We start from the raw sequence: 19,691 nt of genomic DNA on the forward strand, positions 1-19,691 counted from the left end.
GCGACTATTGCATCTAAGCTTTCAGTAGTGCTGTTTCTAGATTTAGGCTGTAAGTAAACCTATATCCAGTCGATTAATTTTCATCCTCCATTTAGGTTTTTAAGCCTGCCGAATGTCGTCTCCACTGTCATACGAGCAGAACTTAAATAAACGTGAAACAACTAGGGTTCCTTCGGGAAAGAAGCAATGTTTCTAATGGCTTTCGTTTACCAAGGTAGCAACGTGTTAGCTGGTTCGCCTAGAATCACCAGCGGAACGTTTACTCCATTAATTATCCATGTTGCCTGGTATAATGAAGCAAAGAAAGTCGATTATTTATACTTATTTACGAAGGTCACTGCGATAATTGTTTTCAGGGTATTAGGAATGACCTAACATCAAATCATTATTAACGTGCTCAGAAAAGAAAAAATATATAGTAGCTATGTTTAAATTTTAATTTTCTGATGTTTGCAATATCCTGGAGAAAAACAACATTTCCATTTAAATCTGGCACTCCATTATCTTCAATATAACGTCCGATAATGATATTATTATAATTTAAATAATTAAGATTAGAATGAAACTTCATAAACTCCAAATGCTTACTTTTTCTTATGATAGAGTGTTTCGCCAATGATTCATTACGCGGCTAAGGATTGATATCTTTCCACGAGAGTAAAACTGATTGGCTAAACAAAGGGTAGGCAGCGAAGAATTCCCAGTTTTGAAACAATCGATTATCATTAAGGGAAATCGTTCATTGCCATACTTATGTTTATTCATTATTATTAAAAAGAAGAAATTAGACTATTCGCTTATCATAAGCTATCCAGGGGTAAACCAATACATATAACTATCCCTCAAAAAGAAGTAATCTTAACGGCCTTATATCACAGGGTTATATATGAATATATGGAAATGGGTTTACAGTGGCGGTTTCAGGAAAGTGCAACCGGAACAACAAACAGGGCATGGCGCCCCTAGTGGCCTCACTCATCTATCATTCTATGAAACTCTCGCTTCAAAGTTCTATGGACTTCGCAAATTTAGAAGTCCCCGTTTCCAAGATCCTGTGCGCATCGTTCGCAAGTTTACGCTTAAACAATTCTTTTTTAGTTAGTTTTAAAAACCAATACCCTCGTCGTGTCCTCTACTTTTTAAACCAATCTAATAAAACTATCAAATTCTGCAAACGCTTCTATACGCAACTAGATTTTCGTATATCTCAGTTGTAACATCTTCCTATTAATTAAATCGATGCAGAAGAGTATGTGACAACGATATTCGACTTTAACAATACTAAGTAACGAGTTCTATTAGGAATTGAATTTCACCAAATTATTCCGTTTTATGTATATCGGTTACGCACAAAACAATCCGTTTAATAAATAATATTTCATTTTTAGTGATGAAGGATTATACTACTATGTAATTAATTAGTCCCAACATTTATAATGCTAGGTAATATTAATGGAAACAATCTTTTCTTATTCCTTGTTTCGTGTACCCTGGCTCACCTAAAATTTACCATGATAAGTCAATTGCAAAGACCACCGGTTGTTCACACCAAATGGATTTGATTTCTGACGCCGAAAGGTTATTGTGTTAGTTAAAAAAGTTAAACATTTTGGCTTTGACTAAGAAATGAGCCATTGAGAACGCGATAAGGGGTGAAAATGGTAGCCACGTTATCAAAAGCGCCTTATGGGCAAACAAATAGCCACAGAGATTAAAAACCTTGGACAAGCTTAATGTTTCTATTGCTTAGATGAAAAACATTTCAGAAAATTAATCTGATAGTGAAATGCGTCTTTTGGTCGATTGTTTAAACGATTCTGAAGTAGGTCATAAAGATGAAGAATTATTTTTCGGTCTTTTTAATAGAAACCAACTAAGTTAGCAAACTAATTCAAAATCCGTTACTTTTGATGATTCTTGTCCTATGCATTTTTCAATTTAAAAACTTTCTTCGTTTTACAAAATATATTTAACGTGCCATTAGCAGTATAGTTTTTTTCACAATTTTAGCTAAGTTAAACCCAAAAAACAACTCGAAATTAATGAAAAAATAACTGATCCATTCTGTATTGTATTTTGAGCATACAGGAAAGCCTAATAAGGAAATGTTAAAGGCGTTTTATTTCAATATATCTTCCTCTTTCCATTTAAAATTATTAAAAATGCAATGAAATAAAAGGTTCGTTTATCATTTAAATATACCTGAAACTAAATAAACCCTGTTTTAGATAGTTATACTTGAGGAAAAAATGTGAATATTTAAAAAAAAACTTATATGAAATCGTAAAAAATTATGTTTATAAAACATATTGCCCAATATTCGATTCCCTCTTAATATACAATAGACCACTAAAACTGGATGTAATTCAACATTTAGTTAAAAGACGCTGAGTGACTAAGGCCTGAGACTGTGCATTGGGTATAAGCCCAGCTGATTATTTATTTAAATATTTTTACTATATTAGACTTCCACTTCGGACTTTTGGTCACTTCACATTGGAATTTAGGCTAAATACAACGTCGTGTTCCTAGCATGGAAGCCATTGCCACCATAGCGTTGGCGTTAATTTCTGCAGTTGTATTTCTATTAGTGTATTTGTTCAAAAGTGTAAATAGTGAAATGAAAAGAGACTCCGAAATATCCAGTTTGAAAACTCTGCCCTTCTTGGGACACTTGCATTACTTCTTCAACCCAGCGAGAGAAGGCGATGGTAAAATGACAAGTAAGTACAATTGCTTTTAAAATAATTGAAAGCCCGAATGTGCCAAACGAGCGCCAAATAAATAATCGCTCATGGTATAAGTAAATTGTAATTCTGCGAGTATAGTGATGAAGGGGTAACATTTGCGTGAAATTTCATAGAATGAGGCAAACGAAATGTTGGTTTACTAAAACAATCTCAACGTTATAAAGAAAGGAAGTTCCATCGATTTAACAGTTTTCTTTCCCAGCAAAGGGTTCAAATTAATATTTAAAATTTTAAGCGCTATCGTTATTAGAGACAATTTCTGTTTGAATAAAAATTTAAGCTTAAATTTCTGGGGAAAAAATAGTAAATTTAAAATCTATTGGCGGTTGTAGGAAGAAGGTAGCAACAAAGCATGTAGTTGCTTACAGTGGTGGATTACCCAATAAGGGCCCCAGGCGCTCCTACCGCAACATTGTCTTAAAACCAAAAACACTTTTTCATGAAGGACCTTTTAACATTGGGGTCTGGGGCTTCAAAGAAACAGTCCGCCGCTGCCTCACAACTTTAATAAATAAAACTTAATTTATTTTAAATATATAAATTAATTTTATTTAGTAAATCTACGCAACACCGGTGTTATCATCTCATTCCGATTAGATTTAATAAATTATTTTGAACTCTACGTCTTTAAATTGCGATGCCTATTGTTTAAGGCGGTAAAATCGAAAAGTCAAGGTAAGTGATGCAAAGCAATTCGTATAAATTTTTTTATACGCAGATTGAACTGATTACAAAAATATGCAATCATCCATTATTTAAGTAGGGTTAACAGGACTTAAACGAGTATAAATTTTATTTTATTAAAACTATTGCAATTCGTAGAAGACTCTTACACTTTATTAATGTTCTCAAAAAAACCGGTGTTACTATCTCATACTTTTTCAGATAAAATTAAATTATTAAGTTTTAATAATACATCATTAAATTTGCGATACCCTATTGTTCATGGTGGTAAAATAGAGACATCAAGGTAAGTCGTGCAAAGGAATTCGAATAAATAATCTTTTTAAACGCAGATTTAACTGATTGCAATCATTAAAGTAGTAATTTTATAACTTGAAACAGCTGTGATGCACGTTTTCACTGCAATGGGAAAACTATTCAAGGATGAAGACATGTTCTACGTCAAGATCGCTCATAAGAAGATATTGGTTTTAACCACAGCTGAAAGTGCCGAAGTTCGTAGTTCTTCATTTGGCTTTTCACTTTTTATTACCGAGACCCTTTGAATTTATTTTTAGCAACACCAAATTTTAAACAATCAAATATGAAGGGTATCCACTAAAAAGAGAGCAAGAATTAATATTTGAAAAGCTTTTTTTCTTAGGAAATTTATATTTTCAGATACTTTAGCACGCACAGGGAGCCATGTCCTGAATGTTATACAAAAACTAAGGAACCGTTGGATTTAGACTCCGTTTTAATTAGAAAGGTGTGCGCCTACGTATTTTATGTCCACGTGGTTCTGAACCGATGTCAATTGGCCAATAGTAAGCCGAGAAAATAAGTAACCCGAGAAAATAAACATAAAAATTAACGAAGGTCATAAATAAAAATGTGCAAGAGATCACGCTTAGGTGTTAAAAATGTTGGAAGAGCTTGTGCTACGGCATCAACATTAAAATTCGGTTGACCCTGAAACATGGCAAGGTCAATGAAATTGTATCTTGAAAACCATCAGTTTTAAGGACCAATTGATTTCAATGAACCTATAATTTGAGCTAATTGATATACATTTTAATGATGATTAGTAATAATCGAATTTTTTTATTTATGATCTTCTTATATTTGGTGTTTACATTCTTAGCTTCCGATTGGTCAATTAACGTCGATCCGGAGCTATTTCGTCATAAAATGCGATCGTGAGCACCCAACGGTTCCCGAGATAGGTTTCGAATGACCTTCCATGGTTCATGGTCATTGCGTTTTAAATCATGTAATGAAACACTGCGCATGCGATGCGTTCTGAAAATATTAAATTCGTAAGAAAAATAGCTTTTCAAATATTAGCTGTGGTTCGTTTTTCTGCACATATTTAATTGACATTAATTGTAGTTGACGATAGTTTTTTTAAAAGATAAACGTGTTAATTTCACCATCAGTATCAGTCTTATCTTTTGGAGCACGTGATCGAAAACACAAAGTGGTTTTACGAAGTCAAAATTAAAATTGTTAACCTATAAATTCGTTATAACATTCTAAAATATTAGAATATATTTTTCATTGTTAAGTAAAGCACGTGGTAAAGTTATTCCGAGTCATTTATCGGGATTTATTTCCGTCTCTCATATGAGCGTTTAATATTAAGTGTCGGGTTCGAACTTGAGCAAATATCAAGATAGCGTGCAAGAGCTGAGCGGCACTTGGAACAAAATGCTCATGACTGGCGTCCAGGTTTCCACAAAATTGCACATGTGAAGGTTATGTGTCTAAAAGGCCTAGATACAAATTACAGTGGTTACAATTTTAGAGAACAGTTAAATAAGCAAATTATGTTAAGAGTGTCGCTAAATTATATTCTGTTGCAATAAGAATATCGTTGTATTTGCAGATACTGTTAACCAGCCGAGAAGAACTAGATAAATCCGATATGTATAATCCTCTAAGAACATCAATTGGAAAGAGCATATTTGTTGCAAAGTATGAAAAATGTTTTAACGAGAAATAATATGCGTACGCAATTAAAATGTCGCTAAAAGACTTAGGCCAAAGGTGGTGCCTTTGGTATTAGCCTAGCTAATTATTGTTATTATTATATTTTAGCTAATGGAAGACACTGATTTGATAAAAAGAGTTAGAAAAAATGTACTTAGGGAAGATCGATTGGTTCTAGTGAAGCTCTTAGATTATTAAAATTATTTATCACGAACCTACACAAGCTTTGCGTTAAAACATGTATTATTACAGTAAGAAATATGCATTTCAGGTTAGTCAGTTTCTACTTGAGGCAAGACTAAAAGTCGTATCAGCGCCAAGCTCTAGTTTACCACATCGCAAACAAACAAATTTGTGATCAACCACTTAAACGAAATCATCAGGAGCACCAGCCTTCCTAAGATATTCCGAGTGTTTAAAAATATAATTTTGTTTTGATAAGAAGTCTAACAAGTGTAAAACATTGGCTACTTTCTCAAGGCTACTACTAAATTTTATCAAGCCTCGAATGATCTTAAAATTAAAAATGTATAATAATTCAATGTAATTAGAAGTAACCAATAATGTGCTCAGATATTTATATGAATATGGCAGAATAGCATCCAAAGAAACCTTTTTGCTCTATTATTCTCACCACGTCTTCAGATGGCGTGAGTGTCACTAATAAAATCTTTAGCAGACGGCTTAAAGTATTAGGTGATGGATTTAAAATATAAGCTTTCTTATAAGAAGCGTAGCCAGGGGGAACAAGGGGTTACGTGCCTTGTATCAATGTTCGAAGATTTTGTTTATGAAATATTCCACTGAATTGTCGTGCACTATTTTAGAGGTGACGAAGACTACCTTAAAAGGAGAAAAATTCTTTCTGAAATTTTCCACAACAAGAATTTATCTGCCCTGGACCAAAATATGCAGCGCCACATGTTATCAGTGATAGAGAAGTTAAATCGACTGGACGACCATTCAAAAGTGGACATTAGTGTTCTTGTTAGCGAATACACGGGTAGAAACGCTTTAGGTTAGTATACTGTGAAGAGATGGAGAAATATTCGTGAAAATCATTCAAAAATTTTCAGTGTATTTAAATAGAATACGAACCGTTAATATATCTATCGAGGCACTGTGTCTTTATGAATCATATATCTTAAATTTCCGTTTTTGGTTTCAAATTTTCGAGTCTAAGACTTTAAGCAAATCAGTCTATGGGAACCTTCTCCGTATTGGATGAAAACTTACTAATCATACGTCATAACGCCGTCTTTTCTCCCAGTCTCCCAAGCTTAAGAAAAGATGTCGCAAACGCGGATACAATAAAGGGAAAGTGTCTTTTCAGCTAGTAGACATTGTCAGCTACTTGCTTTCGAAATAGGCTTATTTATTTTCTATATTTTGAAGAGTGTAGCGTGAGCGAAGCTTTTCATTCTAGCCCAATGTGTGGTTAACTCGCCAACCGAGGCGTGCTCTGCTGGCTGATAACAATAATAAAAAATAAGTAACCATTCAAATTATTGAAACAAACAACACTCGTTGTCGAGGGAATTCTAAAACAGTCGATCTGTCAACATCTTAAGCTATATTTATTTAAATTGTAATTACACAATTAATTGAAAGATATGAAAATTATTTCTGTGACGGCCTTGAGGAGCTCGAGACAGAAATGAAACGAATATCTCCTTGCAAAAAACTTTTTCCTTTGTTTCCATTGTTATACGGCCTATTGAAAAATAACAGATATGATATAGCAAAGATAGCTTTTTTATTCGTAGTAAATTTGATAAACAAAATTGTCTAATCATTCAACTTGTGAAAAAAGGTGTCTTAATAAATGTTGCAACTGATATGCATTTGCTTCATTTTCGGGCCAGAACTAGTGAGACCATAAATTATAAGCAAATGATGGAAATTTTGGTAAATATTTTCGGCAAATTTTAAGCATCAAAGAAATAAACATTGTTATCACCATTAAAAATTTGCGAACTGTTTAATATGCAGTCAGAGTTAGGGTAAAGGATAATTCTAAGTGCTGAAAGGATTTACCAAATGATCTGTTAATTCAAAAGTCTTATCTATTGACTATATAATCTGTGTTTTTAGTTTCTCTATTTGTGTTTATAAATATTTGCCATTTCTTTGAATAATCTATATTTTTTAAGAATTTAACATTTGAAGTTTAAAACTCCATTGCTCAAACTGACACTGTTGAATCCAACTATACTATTGTTACTTTTTAACAATTTAAACTTTGTAAATCCTTGAAATAAAGATTTGAGCATAGACGAAGGTAACAAATATTACTTCAGATAAGGTGTTGGTTGAGGGCCTCTTTAAATCGGGGACCCTTTTGCCTGGACCTATTTCTCCCAGTCCATAACTTGACAATAGTAAAGCCTTTGTCAGAAATAAAAGCTGATTTGACTGCTTTTGATTTAATTTCTATTCATCTAGTTTCAAAAGACAAATTTACCTTTTCCACAAATGGCATTAGACACATTCCTGGTAGTTGCTAATAATGAAGGTAGTCCCAAAAATAATATAAGATAGTTAATCGAGTAAAAATATGGGTTCGGTTTAAACCACATAACGTGAGGTTAACTAAAGTTCATTACACCAAGTGCTTATACTCTGTTTGAATTTAGATTTCGCTTTGAAAAGCCAACTGAACGAAAAAGAAGGCGAGGATATGTTGGAATATGCCGAAAGGTCTCATATTTTAAAACACAACAAATTGCTTAAATCTGTTTTTATTCTATCGAAAATCTAAATAACTATCCCAGGAAACTGCTTTAAGCTATGTTTTCGATACTATATGTGATTTCGCCATTTCGTTCAGGTATCTCGATATAATCGGGGAGAGAATGTCAAAGCCTTGGATGCACTCGGATACACTTTTCAATTTGACACCATTGGCGAAAAAGAACAATGAACTCTTTCAATTCATGTATCATCAAATGAAGGCAAGCTCATTGGCAGTAGCCTATTTATTATTTTCAATATTATAGAAAGTGCAAAGGGTGTTGGGTCTGAACAATTTCCGGTTTCTTCCCCCTGCGATTAAAGTGAGACACATTTCCTTTACCTGAGCTCAGAGTATAATTTTCCAGGGGCGTCGCTTGGAATATAAATTAGGGGGGGGGGATCACTTTGGAAAGCGCTTTCCTAGGAGACCAATCGCAGGTTGTCTTTACGTTTATTAGTTAGACTTTCGTAGGCCATTAAAAGTCTCTAGATTACCGTATAACTATTATTAATGTTATTATAAAATAAATGAATTTATTTCCGTTTTTCTGATCGGGCAAAGCAAACAGGAAACAAGATGGCCGGAAATATATCGAAAGATTTAAACGAAATCAAAAAATCACCCGTTTAAGATTGGTTTTCAACTTAATTAACGCGTCACATCCGCCCTAGTCTCTGTTAAATCTGGTGTCAGTAATGTAAAATTTATTATCTACGATAAAAAAATTATTTCGATATAATTCGACAGTTTCAATAATGTAAACGCATTTTCAAATACCATAAGTATAGCTAACTTAAATAGTCTTTACACGTTATCGCAATCGGCCAAGATGTTACTTTTGCACCAGAATAATTTTAAGAAACTTATTCAGTGATTAATTTTTAAAACGGAAAGATGGCGGTAATGCAATTGAAACCGTCAAATTGGCTCTGAAAATACCACGGGTTGGTGAAAGCGTTGTTAGAAGCCAACTTATATTTATTAACTGTTATACATTTTGTTAGTATTAGAATCTAGCACGATAACGTTTACCATTCTTTCTCAAATAAGAAAGAAAAATCCATTAATAACGTTTTCGAGAAAATATTAAGCGATGGAAAGTTTTCTTCTTTTCCCCCTTCATAATGATAAATAATTATTAATGACAATTAAATGATCATACATTTTTTCTTTCTCGCTGGTTGTAAATCAATTTAGCAAAAATTTTAAGCATGATTAGAAAAGACGTTCGCTACAAAAGTTGGATATTTAATGTCAAAAACAAACCCTGTAAAGTAAGTGATAAGTTTGAGGTATTTTATTTTGAATAATCAATGTCGTTTTTGCCGAAACAATTCCTGGCTTTTCTTTAATATGTTACCAGGTTAAGGTAAGGTAAAAAAATTCCAATGAAAGTCTAAGAGAATCATGATGGCTCGCATTGAAGTATCACTAAACGGTTTTAGATATTTGTTATTCCAAAAACCCTCATATAAACCCAGAAATGTTACTTTTGAAACTCGGCGACAATTCTCTTAAGTACTTTGTAAGCCGCAAACAACGCCAGAATGTTGACTCTAAATCACAATTTTGGGTCAGGGGATCTGAGCGCAAACATAATTTAATAAAAACCAGCTTTATCACTCACAATGTCAGTAGCTAGCTTTGCTTTCAACGTCGATTATTGAAGACATATCCATCTAGGATTTAAAATGGTCGAAAGTTACATAAGGCACGATATTTCATGCGCAAAGTTGAGAAACCTACACTAACGACGTAAGTCAGGGCGTAAAATTACTCAGCCTTACCTTGTAAAATGTAGAGATTTCCTGGATGAAAATTACTAACCGTACGTTCATCATGTTATACTTTTTGAAGCGACTACATGATGCTGAGTCTGCACTATATATTGCTCCAAATCTATTGTGAAAACTCAGCAGTGGCCAGTGAATATTCAGTTTTTAAACCAATAACATTAGATGTATATGGGGGTTTATACTTAAAAGTTTTGTTATTCATGTCTGATTTTGCTCACCTAGTAATGATAAACCGTATGAGATCATAAAAAATAAGATAATGTTTTAAAAGATTCTGTATTTCATTCAATAATAAAACAGAGTTTATGTAAAAGAAATGGCCGAACAGAAGGTGAAATTGATTACTTGAGCATTATGGACATAATACAGAAATTTCCGGAAAAATCCAAATATTGGAAGAGATTTGAAGAAGAAATGTTTGACATCTTGACCCTTATTTTCGCAGTAAGTACAGTAAACTTTCCTCATACCAACCTTTTCGTAGTTAGTCCTTAAGAAGAGTCCGGATGTGATTTTCTTGGGGCATTTCTTCAAATGATTCCTGAAACTTCTGCAAACTCATTTAACGACAGTCTGCCTGTAAGAATTTATATTCTTTGTTCACGCGGCAGTGATTGACATAACTATGTCACGCATGGTTTAAGTGATGCCTTAGTTAAGGGGGCCAATCATAGACCGTAAGGAATTTGCAAACAAACATAGTCTAATGTTTATTATTCTGCGCCCTTGCAATCACTTTCCAGACATTTAAGTTTGGTCGAGAGTGATAGAATTGTATTTTGTGACATTTCAGGCATTTGACACAACGCGAAACACTTTAGAGTGGGCTGCATTCCTGATTGGTCATAATCCGCGGGTGCAGGAGAAGATTTATCAGGAGCTGACTGATGTCCTGGGAACAGACGATCAGCAACTTACCTGGGAAAATATCTCCAAACTAAAATACCTCAAATGTGTCGTCAAGGTATTTTGCTCTTTTTAATGAATATTTGAAGCAGATAAATAGTCGCCCTGGAAGATTTATTGCATGGTCATTTTTTGTTGTTTTATAACTTGATTGTATCGACAAATAAATGAAACAAACAAACTCAGAGCTGTAGTAGTTGAAGAATCAATGACTGATGGCATAAGGTAAACGGTATTTAGTGGCGTAGCACAGGGCACGTGGCCAGGGTTTCCCCGAATTGTATTGTTATCTGACTTATGATGTTTTATATTTAATAATAAATAAAGCAAATTTTTTCATGGTATTCAATTTCAAACCAAAAACCTGCCTACGTCACTAACGAAATCCCTAACAGAACGTAACGTGGTTTTTGTGTCAAGCAAAAAGTCATAAGAGTAGATTTGAAATTTAGGTTTTCTCGGAGTCAGAACATTTTAGATCACTGGAGCAACCTAAAATCGCGCCCACACTTCGCCTTGATATCAACTCAAATCGATTCAAAAGGTTTCGAAAGAGTTGTGTTCACTTCAAATCGTTTTCTACCATCTGCGTGTTAACGTAGGTTAAATTATAACGAAAGTAAATAATCCAATGCTTTTCACCCAAATTATACCGACAAAAATAAATTATCCGGTTTAACCTCAATTTTGAACGGTGTTCTATTATAAGCGCCGTTAAATATAAGAGTGAAAATCGATTTGTTAATATCAAAGGTTTACTATTTAAAGCTGCAAAATTTTATCATCTGACATCAGATGAATTGTACTTCATGTTTTCGAATTTCGTCCAAACTAATTTTTTTCTTATTGTATATTGTCCAAATACATTATCTGCTTGTGGCATTTAGTAATTTGGTCATGTCTTCAAGGTCGTTTAAACTTAGAAAAAACGTTCCTGTTACAACGGCGTGTATCATGACATTTTTGATATAAGTGCTTCACTTTCTTATATTAAGCACATTGCCTCGGCTGTAAAAAATTTCTACAAAAAGTGTGATAACGCCTTTTAAAATTGTTTAAGAGTTGGTTCTTAATGGTTCTATAGACAAATATTTAATGAACTTTAAGACATCGTTAAAGGCCGCGGAATTTTCTAAGGTTCAATGACTCATGCGCGAGATAAACCACTTCAAAATAATTAAAGGTTTTGTAATTTAATTTCATGAACAATCAAAGGAGGTGTTGAGACTCTTTCCACCAGCTCCTATTCTTGGAAGAAAATTAAAATCGGAAATGAAAATAAGTAAGTATAATTATCAAATTACATTTCGCACTCTAGCTTTGTGTAATAAACCAATATTATTACTTAATGAAACTTAATAATATTCAATTATAATTCGTGAAATAAGTGTTAGTAGAAATGTTAAATTAATGGGCTGTGTTTCAGATTAATTTTTGTAATACCGCATTAGAAATGTTAAGTAAAAAATCAATCTAGCTGACTTGAAATAAAGAAGGCAAGAAAATTTTGAGAAATTGAGTTTCTAGGATTGACTTTCATTTTTAAAATAAAATCACATTTTTTACCAATAATTACTAAAATTCTTGATATATTCAGTGTCCAATTGAAATGATTGAAACACTGTGTAGATATTTACCATTATGTATTCCGAAATTGAAACTCAAGGGAAAAGGTTTCCCAACTCTATTAAATTTGATGGGGAAAGATCCCTCCCATGATCCAAAAATATATTCAGAGCATTAGGAATAATGCAATTATTCTTTGGTTTGATATTTATTCATTAAAACCTAAAACTATTCATTGATTTCTTTAGGTATTTTTATGATCTTTGTTTTTCTTATTGTGGTTTTAACTAAGCACAATTTCATTTTATTAAACATTCATCACTTTACTTCCACTATTAATTGATCAATTATATTTAAATATGAGAGAAGGTACGTGTAAGGTGGCACTTTTAAATTGTAGATTTAACAGAAGAAGAATTTGGAACGGTTGAGTGCACACAATGTAACTTATTTGAAATAAAAAGGGATGGTTCTTAAATCGGGGAGCTGGTTGTAACTTATGTGAATATAGAGTGTCCACGACTGTGCATGTGCCAGCAGATATCCTCATCAGTACCATTCGATAACCGATAAATGTCGTGTATTTTATAGAATGAGTAATAATAAAAATGTTGAGACATGCATAGCGAAAGGTTAAGAGAAAGATTTGGATTACTGGAGAAAAGCCGTAATAATAATTACAGGGATCTGTTGACTCGCGTCGCAGGAAGGGCACATCACTATATGGTAATTGTAACCCGAACAATAGAATTAAAGGGAATATAAGTCCTTAGATGACTTGGGCCTAAAGTGGTGCTTTCTGTATTATCCTGGCGTTTCATTAACGATTAAAAGTTAATCATGAAATCTTCACATCATAAGACTTTTTTTGATAATAAGGTAATAAAATGATTTATAAAATGTATTTATTTCCAGAAGGAAAAACTGTGCCGAAGGGAACCAACGTAAATGTTTTGATCTCGTTTATTCAGAGAAACGAACGGCACTTTCAAAACCCCGCCTTGTTTAATCCCGAAAGGTTTGAAACGGACAACATTCCCACTTTCGCCTTCATCCCATTCTCGTACGGACTCCGAAATTGCTTTGGTAATGACTTATTTTTTATTGAAATCATATACGCTTATATTTCGCTCAATCGGCCATACATCTCGAAGAAAAGTTTTTTATTTTTTGATGCCGTCAATTTTACAATACATATGTTAACGATTAATTGCTTATATGAGCGCTTGTCGTCATAAAGATTAAGGAAGTTACTGAACGGTGTTATTTCTAGTCAGCGCTATTTTTAAAGATGGCGGCTATAAATATAATGGGGCTGGAAAATCAGAACAAGTTTAAAATATTATTTTCAATAATTAATGAATTGGTAAATGACGAAATTGTTGACGACATTCTGTTTATTGTAGAAACAATCGGTCTTTTATTAAAAAGTGAAAAGGACCATTGTAAAAGCTTATACGTTCAAATTAAATTAAAGACCTTTTACCAAACCAGTAGAATTGTTGAATAAAAGAACAATTGTATAATTTTAACTCCTCGAACAGCTAAACTGTAAACACCTACGCGTTTACGTCACGACATCGGATGCCAATCGTGACATCAAATCAATACGCCGAAAATGGTACAGTAACAAAAAGATGGCATCGATGTTTTTGATGTGCGTTACTGAACGTACCTTTCGTTCTTTCCATTTTTTAAGATTGCGTCGTGTTTTACGTAAAATATGCAATATACCTAGGTATCCAATCAACGCTGAAAATTTCTGATAAATCACTTGACAATTATGGCAATTTTCGCGACCTTAACATTGAAACTTAATAAACGCCATTTTTCAAAATAGCTACGTATATGATATAATAAATGTTTTCTTTAGCTAAGAGTGACTTATGAAAGAAGCTCATACCAGAAATATCGGTACTTAGAGCGTCAGGAATGTTTAGAATATCAACTTAATCGCTTCATCACTGAAAAAAAAGTTCAAAAGCGCTGGAAATAATGAAAAATCTGAGATCCAGTTGATACGATTTGGTGACCTGTTGGATATTCAAAGAGACCAAGATCGACGAAAACAGTCAGGCCGAGAAAGTCAAAGGCCAGAAATCGGCCTTTCACTTAGCTTGGTTTAAGATTATTGCTTATAATAATAATCAGCTAGGCTATTACCCAAGGCACCATCTTAGGCCTAAGTCATCAAGCGATTTTTGAAGCCATTAATTCAGGTGGCTGGGTTACAATGCGTAGGAGGGTGGTGGCAAGCCCTGCAAGCCACCAGCTCCCTATCTTCTAAATCGCGTATAAAAATGTCGCCGTTCAAACTTAAACGCAGTTAGGAATAATTATAAACCCGGTGACCCAATCTGGTAATTTAGACTTTCCAAAATATTCGTAGCACTGACTAGAGTGTTCTTAATGGAAATTTTGGCCAATTGTAAAATTGAGTGTAAAATCTTAAATATGAACAACGCAGAAGAATTTAATTAAAAATATATTTTGAATTTTTTACTGGTTTTTTGAAATTGACGAATTTTAAATCGCAAAAATACTTCACGCGAATATTGCAAAGAATTTTCTAAATAGCTTTCTCTTAAACCTTTTACACCTATTTACTGATTCTTTGAAATCGTTTTATGATTTTTGGTAATTTTCAGTGATTTTGTAAAGGCATTATCGTGGAAACATTCAAACTATACAGCTATTTACTGTAGTATTTACTCCCTCCAGATTTCTTTCAAATAATAAAATTTTACAACATTGATTTATTTTTTTGGTTAATACATTATAATAAAATATTTCAAGTTTCACCTAAATACTTACCTGATTTTTAAATTATTGTAGCACCTGTGTATGGATACAAGATCATGCTGTCCTTTCTAGCTCACGTCTGTTTCAGATTCATTATTAAATCAGTGGATCGAGAAGATTCCGTATTAACCAAAACCACGATGGTACAAAGAGCAGACAAACCGATTCTGGTGCGAATGATATCACGATAGTGAAATCTTCCTTTCGTAATAAATGTCTTTTGAACTTATTAACTATAACTTTTGAATATTTGTTTGTGAAATGCAAAATTACCTTTTACATATGCTGCTAACGTTGAAACAGCTATAAACCCCCTTTAAAATCATTAATCTAGGATGACTACTTGAAAATACATTAGAAGTCATTAAACTTAAATTTAAATTAAAAAAAAATTTATCCCTACAAAAATTTAAATTTATTAATTAACAAATAATACAAGATAAGAAAAGAATAACGAATATAGGTTATCGAGATATGACTCATATTTCGATTAAACAAAAAATTAATTGGTGCAAGTTATAGGCACTGTGAAAAGAAAGTATCAAATAATGCACCATTACCCATGTCGTAATACTTTTGAAAATATTCATTGCCTTCGGATAAATCAAACGACACAAGTAATATCCGTAATTATCTGTAAATAAGCATTGCGATAAACCATGTGGGATAACGTTTTTATAGACACCAAAGGAAATGTTTTAAATTTATCAACCATTATGTAAATTTTTAAATGACTGATTTTCAAGTCTAAAACCACACTTGTCGCCCTAAACTTCAGAGGTGTTTTAGCTTTTATTAATAACGTTGCTGCGACTTATGATAGGCAAGCATATCGTTAACTTTCTCTAAATAGAAAATTTAATGCTTAATAGTCCTTCAAAGCTTATCGAACGACTATTGCATCTAAGCTTTCAGTAGTGCTGTCTCTAGATTTAGGCCGTTAGCAAAGCTTTATTTTTATTTTCTTCAATATCTTTGAGCCAACTGGGCTGAAAAGTATCTTTATTCAAATCTTCCACATAATTGTGAAGATAACAATACGTCGTTAACAAGCACATCCATTCGTTTCATCAACATCCTCCATTTCGCTTTTCGCCAACCAAATGTCATATAAACTGTCATCCGTGCAGAACTCCGGTTAGCGGTAGCTTGACTAATAATTATAGTAAGCGACTATATTTAGAGCTCCACAGTTTTCCTTATTTCAACCTCTGCTGCGCGTATATTGGCAAATCACCGGTTTTGTCGTAGAAGACGTCAACTCAGCTTGAGAGACTTTTAGCCCTTTTTTGGGTCGCGCTTAACCTTAAAATCAGGCGGTTTCAATTTATAGGCCCGGCTATTCAAGATTAATAATTTCATAAAAATAAACGATTTTGAAGCCACGAAATTATGATTTAGCGGAATACATTTTCTCTCAAGTTTCTCCTTGGTTCGCAATGCTGCGCATGCACTATGGGAAGTTTGTTTTGCGGGTCGTTTATAAAGAACGTAAGTAAGTGATAGTTTGTTGTTGGGTAATCCATAAATAATCTTTTGTATTAAAGCCACATGTTAAGATTGACATCTATGGGCCCGGTGCAGAGACGTTTTTAAGTATCGCAAAATAGCGAAGCCTCGCTAAATTAACAGAAAGGAAGGATGGTTTTGGAAATTCACGAACGTCGCGCCAAATCGGTGTGCAGAGACATCTCGATCAAAAAAACAACAGGAAAGCGTTCTGCTTATTTAGCGAGAGGTCGACGGCAGTCGCTAGCCGCCGAAAAGCTCGCCACAACAATGGCGGATTGCGGTACGCCAAGAGCTCGGGAAATAAATTAAATTAAACTCTTTTTACCAACTTTAATAAGATAAATAATACAACACGATAGCTCAGAATCTTTTAAATTATTCAAATTTGAGTTTCTAGCTTATTATCACTTTCCGAAAAATGTTTTTGTCAAATTATTTTCAGAGCAAAGGCCTAACCAAAATCACGATTTACGAAACACTAAAATAAGCCAACAACTAGTCTTAGTAACTTTACATTACTACTTTGGGTGTATTCTAAGCCCTGGTTTTTTATATATCCTTATTTGCTTGTAGTGTATGCAGGGGGTTTTAGCTAATGAGTCAGTAATGACATAGTGAATTGGTTCAGTGTATCAAAGATTTTTAGCTATCAACCAGCGTTTAAACCAATTCATCTACCAAGAAGAAACCTTTCCTCAGGTAAACTAGGAGTTGCAAAGTTTATTTGTTATGCATCAAGAGCTTACCGAGCCAATTTGATGTATAACGTTAAAAGTGTTTGTCAGTTAATTGTAGAGGCTTATATCATTTGTTACAGTTTATACCTTGACTAGGCAATGTAAATGCTAGATAATTAGGTAGAACAACAATTTATCAAAAAGCATTATATAAAAGACCAAAGTATTAAATCAAAGACCTTTGCGTTACGTGGGATCAATATAGGACATTTAACTAGAAATGGTTTTAAGACAATTAGCATTTTTTGTTCACTAGTGAAATTGCTTTTTTTTTCAATTTATTTATTGAATTATTTTATAACTTGATTTATTTTAATTAATATCCGCTAAGTTTTGAAATAAATATTTTCCCAAAAACCAAATGATATGGCTCATTTTATAACAGATAATTAGTTTTGGAAACTGTTGGCTTATTGTAGTAATGTATCTATTTTCATTCGATATTTTATTGGTGTACAAACCATATTATAAAAATAAATTTTTAAAATAACAATACCAATAAACTGTGTTATAAATGCAACCAATCTAATAAATAAAGAGAGTAAAAAAATTATATTATCAGAAGAAACTTATTTTCATACACAAATAGAGTATTTGACATTTGGAAGACGAAATGTATGGTTGACTACATTACTAAATAAATGAAGAAATAAAATTAGATTAAAAGTAATAATAATAATCAGCTAGGCTAATACCCAAGGCACCACGCGACTTTTGAAGCCCTTAATTCAGGTAGCCGGGTTACAATGCGTAGGAGGGTGGTGGCAAGCCCTGCTAGCCAAGAGATCGAGCCAACAGCTCCCTACACTAACTATTACCGTTAACCTAGACAAGTTTTTATGGAAGGGGAAACCGAAGAACTCGGGGGAAAACCCCTTAAACCAGTGCGGAGAGAACTTGCAAACTCAACGCAGAAGGAGTTGTTCCGAGTTTTCACCCAGTGCCACAAGCTGGGATCGAACGCAGCTCCTCTTGCTGCGAGGCGAAAGTGCTAACCAATCCGCCACCCCATCTAACATTTGTACCTACATGGCTTTAACTGCTAAGATCTCTAAACGGTTTTTTTCAGCTCGGAGAACTGTTTTAGTTATAATTTAGTATTGCAAGCGCTTGGAGAATTCAGGTTTTGATATATTACAAGTATTGTTTCTGGGTTACTGATAGGGTAAGTACGGGCGGCTGAGGAATCAATGTTGTAATATAGGAGGAGACATTGAGGACATTGGTATAGAAGCATGCTATTTACCAAGAGACCACGGTCTTACGTTGGAAAGGATTGAGAGGACTGTAGGCTTGAGTTTCCTCCAAGATTCCCCGCGGTTTGGGGTAATAACTTTCTTGATTGTTTCCAGTGGATCGGAAACGGTATTAAGATACCTCATCTTTCTTTTGTTAATGGAGGATCACCATTTTGTTTGTATGAACCATCTGAAACTTAAAGATTTGAGAAGGGTATACAAATTATATGATGCACTTAAATGTGGTCAATTTGAAGTTTCATTGGTAGTATTTGGTATCTCATGATCTGGCTGTAAATAAAGGCCTTGGGGCTGATATGCTGAATAATTGCCGTATCGTACTATCGAAAACGTTAATCTGGTTAGTTGATTCTTCATTAAATCAATTCATCTTCAGATCCTCTCTTTCGAAACCCCTGCTTTTGAAGCTGATTTTAAGCCCAATCCTGTGACATGTTTGCCTAAATTAATACTGCCTTTCTTTTTCTGTATCGTTGGAAAACAAAGCTTTTAAGTTTGCACTTGGATTATGATGTGACATAGTTAATAAGTTACTGTCTTTATTAAAATGTAGAAAAAATACGAGAAAGCTCTGGTAAATTCTTATGTTTACTAGAATTTCCATACCTTACTTCTCCATAGGGAACTTTAAAGTTAAAATACTAATACAAAAGTTTTAATTTTTTTTGGCGTCGTGTTTTTGGTTTTTTTAATGTTGATATTTCTGTCTGCATTGCGAGTTGTGAACGATCTTTTAGCAAATTAAAACTTAACGCAATTATTTGAGAGCTTCAATAGGCCAAGGAAGGTTGTGTGAACTTGCTTTGCTAAGTATCGAGAGATAACAATTAAACGGAAAAAACAGACTTAACGATATTATTGTCAAATTTTCGTCAATCAAAGCAAGGAAGGTAACGCTATAAGTTTGTTTCGAATTACACAATATTTGTTGTATAATAAAAGATTATAGTTATTACAAAATAACTTAAGTT

The 19,691-nt window shown here is 33.4% G+C and overlaps 1 protein-coding gene across 3 annotated transcripts; it reads left to right on the plus strand.

Annotated features, from left to right (window-relative positions):
• The first annotated feature begins 2,679 nt into the window (after positions 1-2,679).
• LOC149957391 (cytochrome P450 4C1-like) lies at positions 2,680-15,451 on the plus strand. 3 transcript variants are annotated; one of them, XM_090165550.1, is made up of 11 exons: positions 2,680-2,723; positions 3,816-3,928; positions 5,302-5,390; positions 6,233-6,423; positions 8,042-8,105; positions 8,236-8,359; positions 10,239-10,382; positions 10,732-10,902; positions 12,060-12,126; positions 13,326-13,496; positions 15,246-15,451. In XM_090165550.1, exons 1-11 carry the CDS (start codon positions 2,717-2,719, stop codon positions 15,401-15,403), a joined length of 1,299 nt encoding a protein of 432 aa, XP_090021676.1. In that variant the 5' UTR covers positions 2,680-2,716; the 3' UTR covers positions 15,404-15,451. The 3 variants fall into 3 exon arrangements, with proteins under 3 accessions (XP_090021676.1, XP_090021678.1, XP_090021677.1); XM_090165551.1 differs by lacking the exon at positions 2,680-2,723 and adding an exon at positions 3,539-3,720; XM_090165552.1 differs by lacking the exons at positions 6,233-6,423; positions 8,042-8,105.
• The last annotated feature ends 4,240 nt before the right edge of the window (positions 15,452-19,691 follow it).

The sequence above is a fragment of the Leiobunum rupestre genome, chromosome 2 (assembly GCF_980474605.1).
Source record: "Leiobunum rupestre chromosome 2, qqLeiRupe1.1.hap1, whole genome shotgun sequence".
NCBI lineage: Eukaryota > Metazoa > Arthropoda > Arachnida > Opiliones > Sclerosomatidae > Leiobunum > Leiobunum rupestre.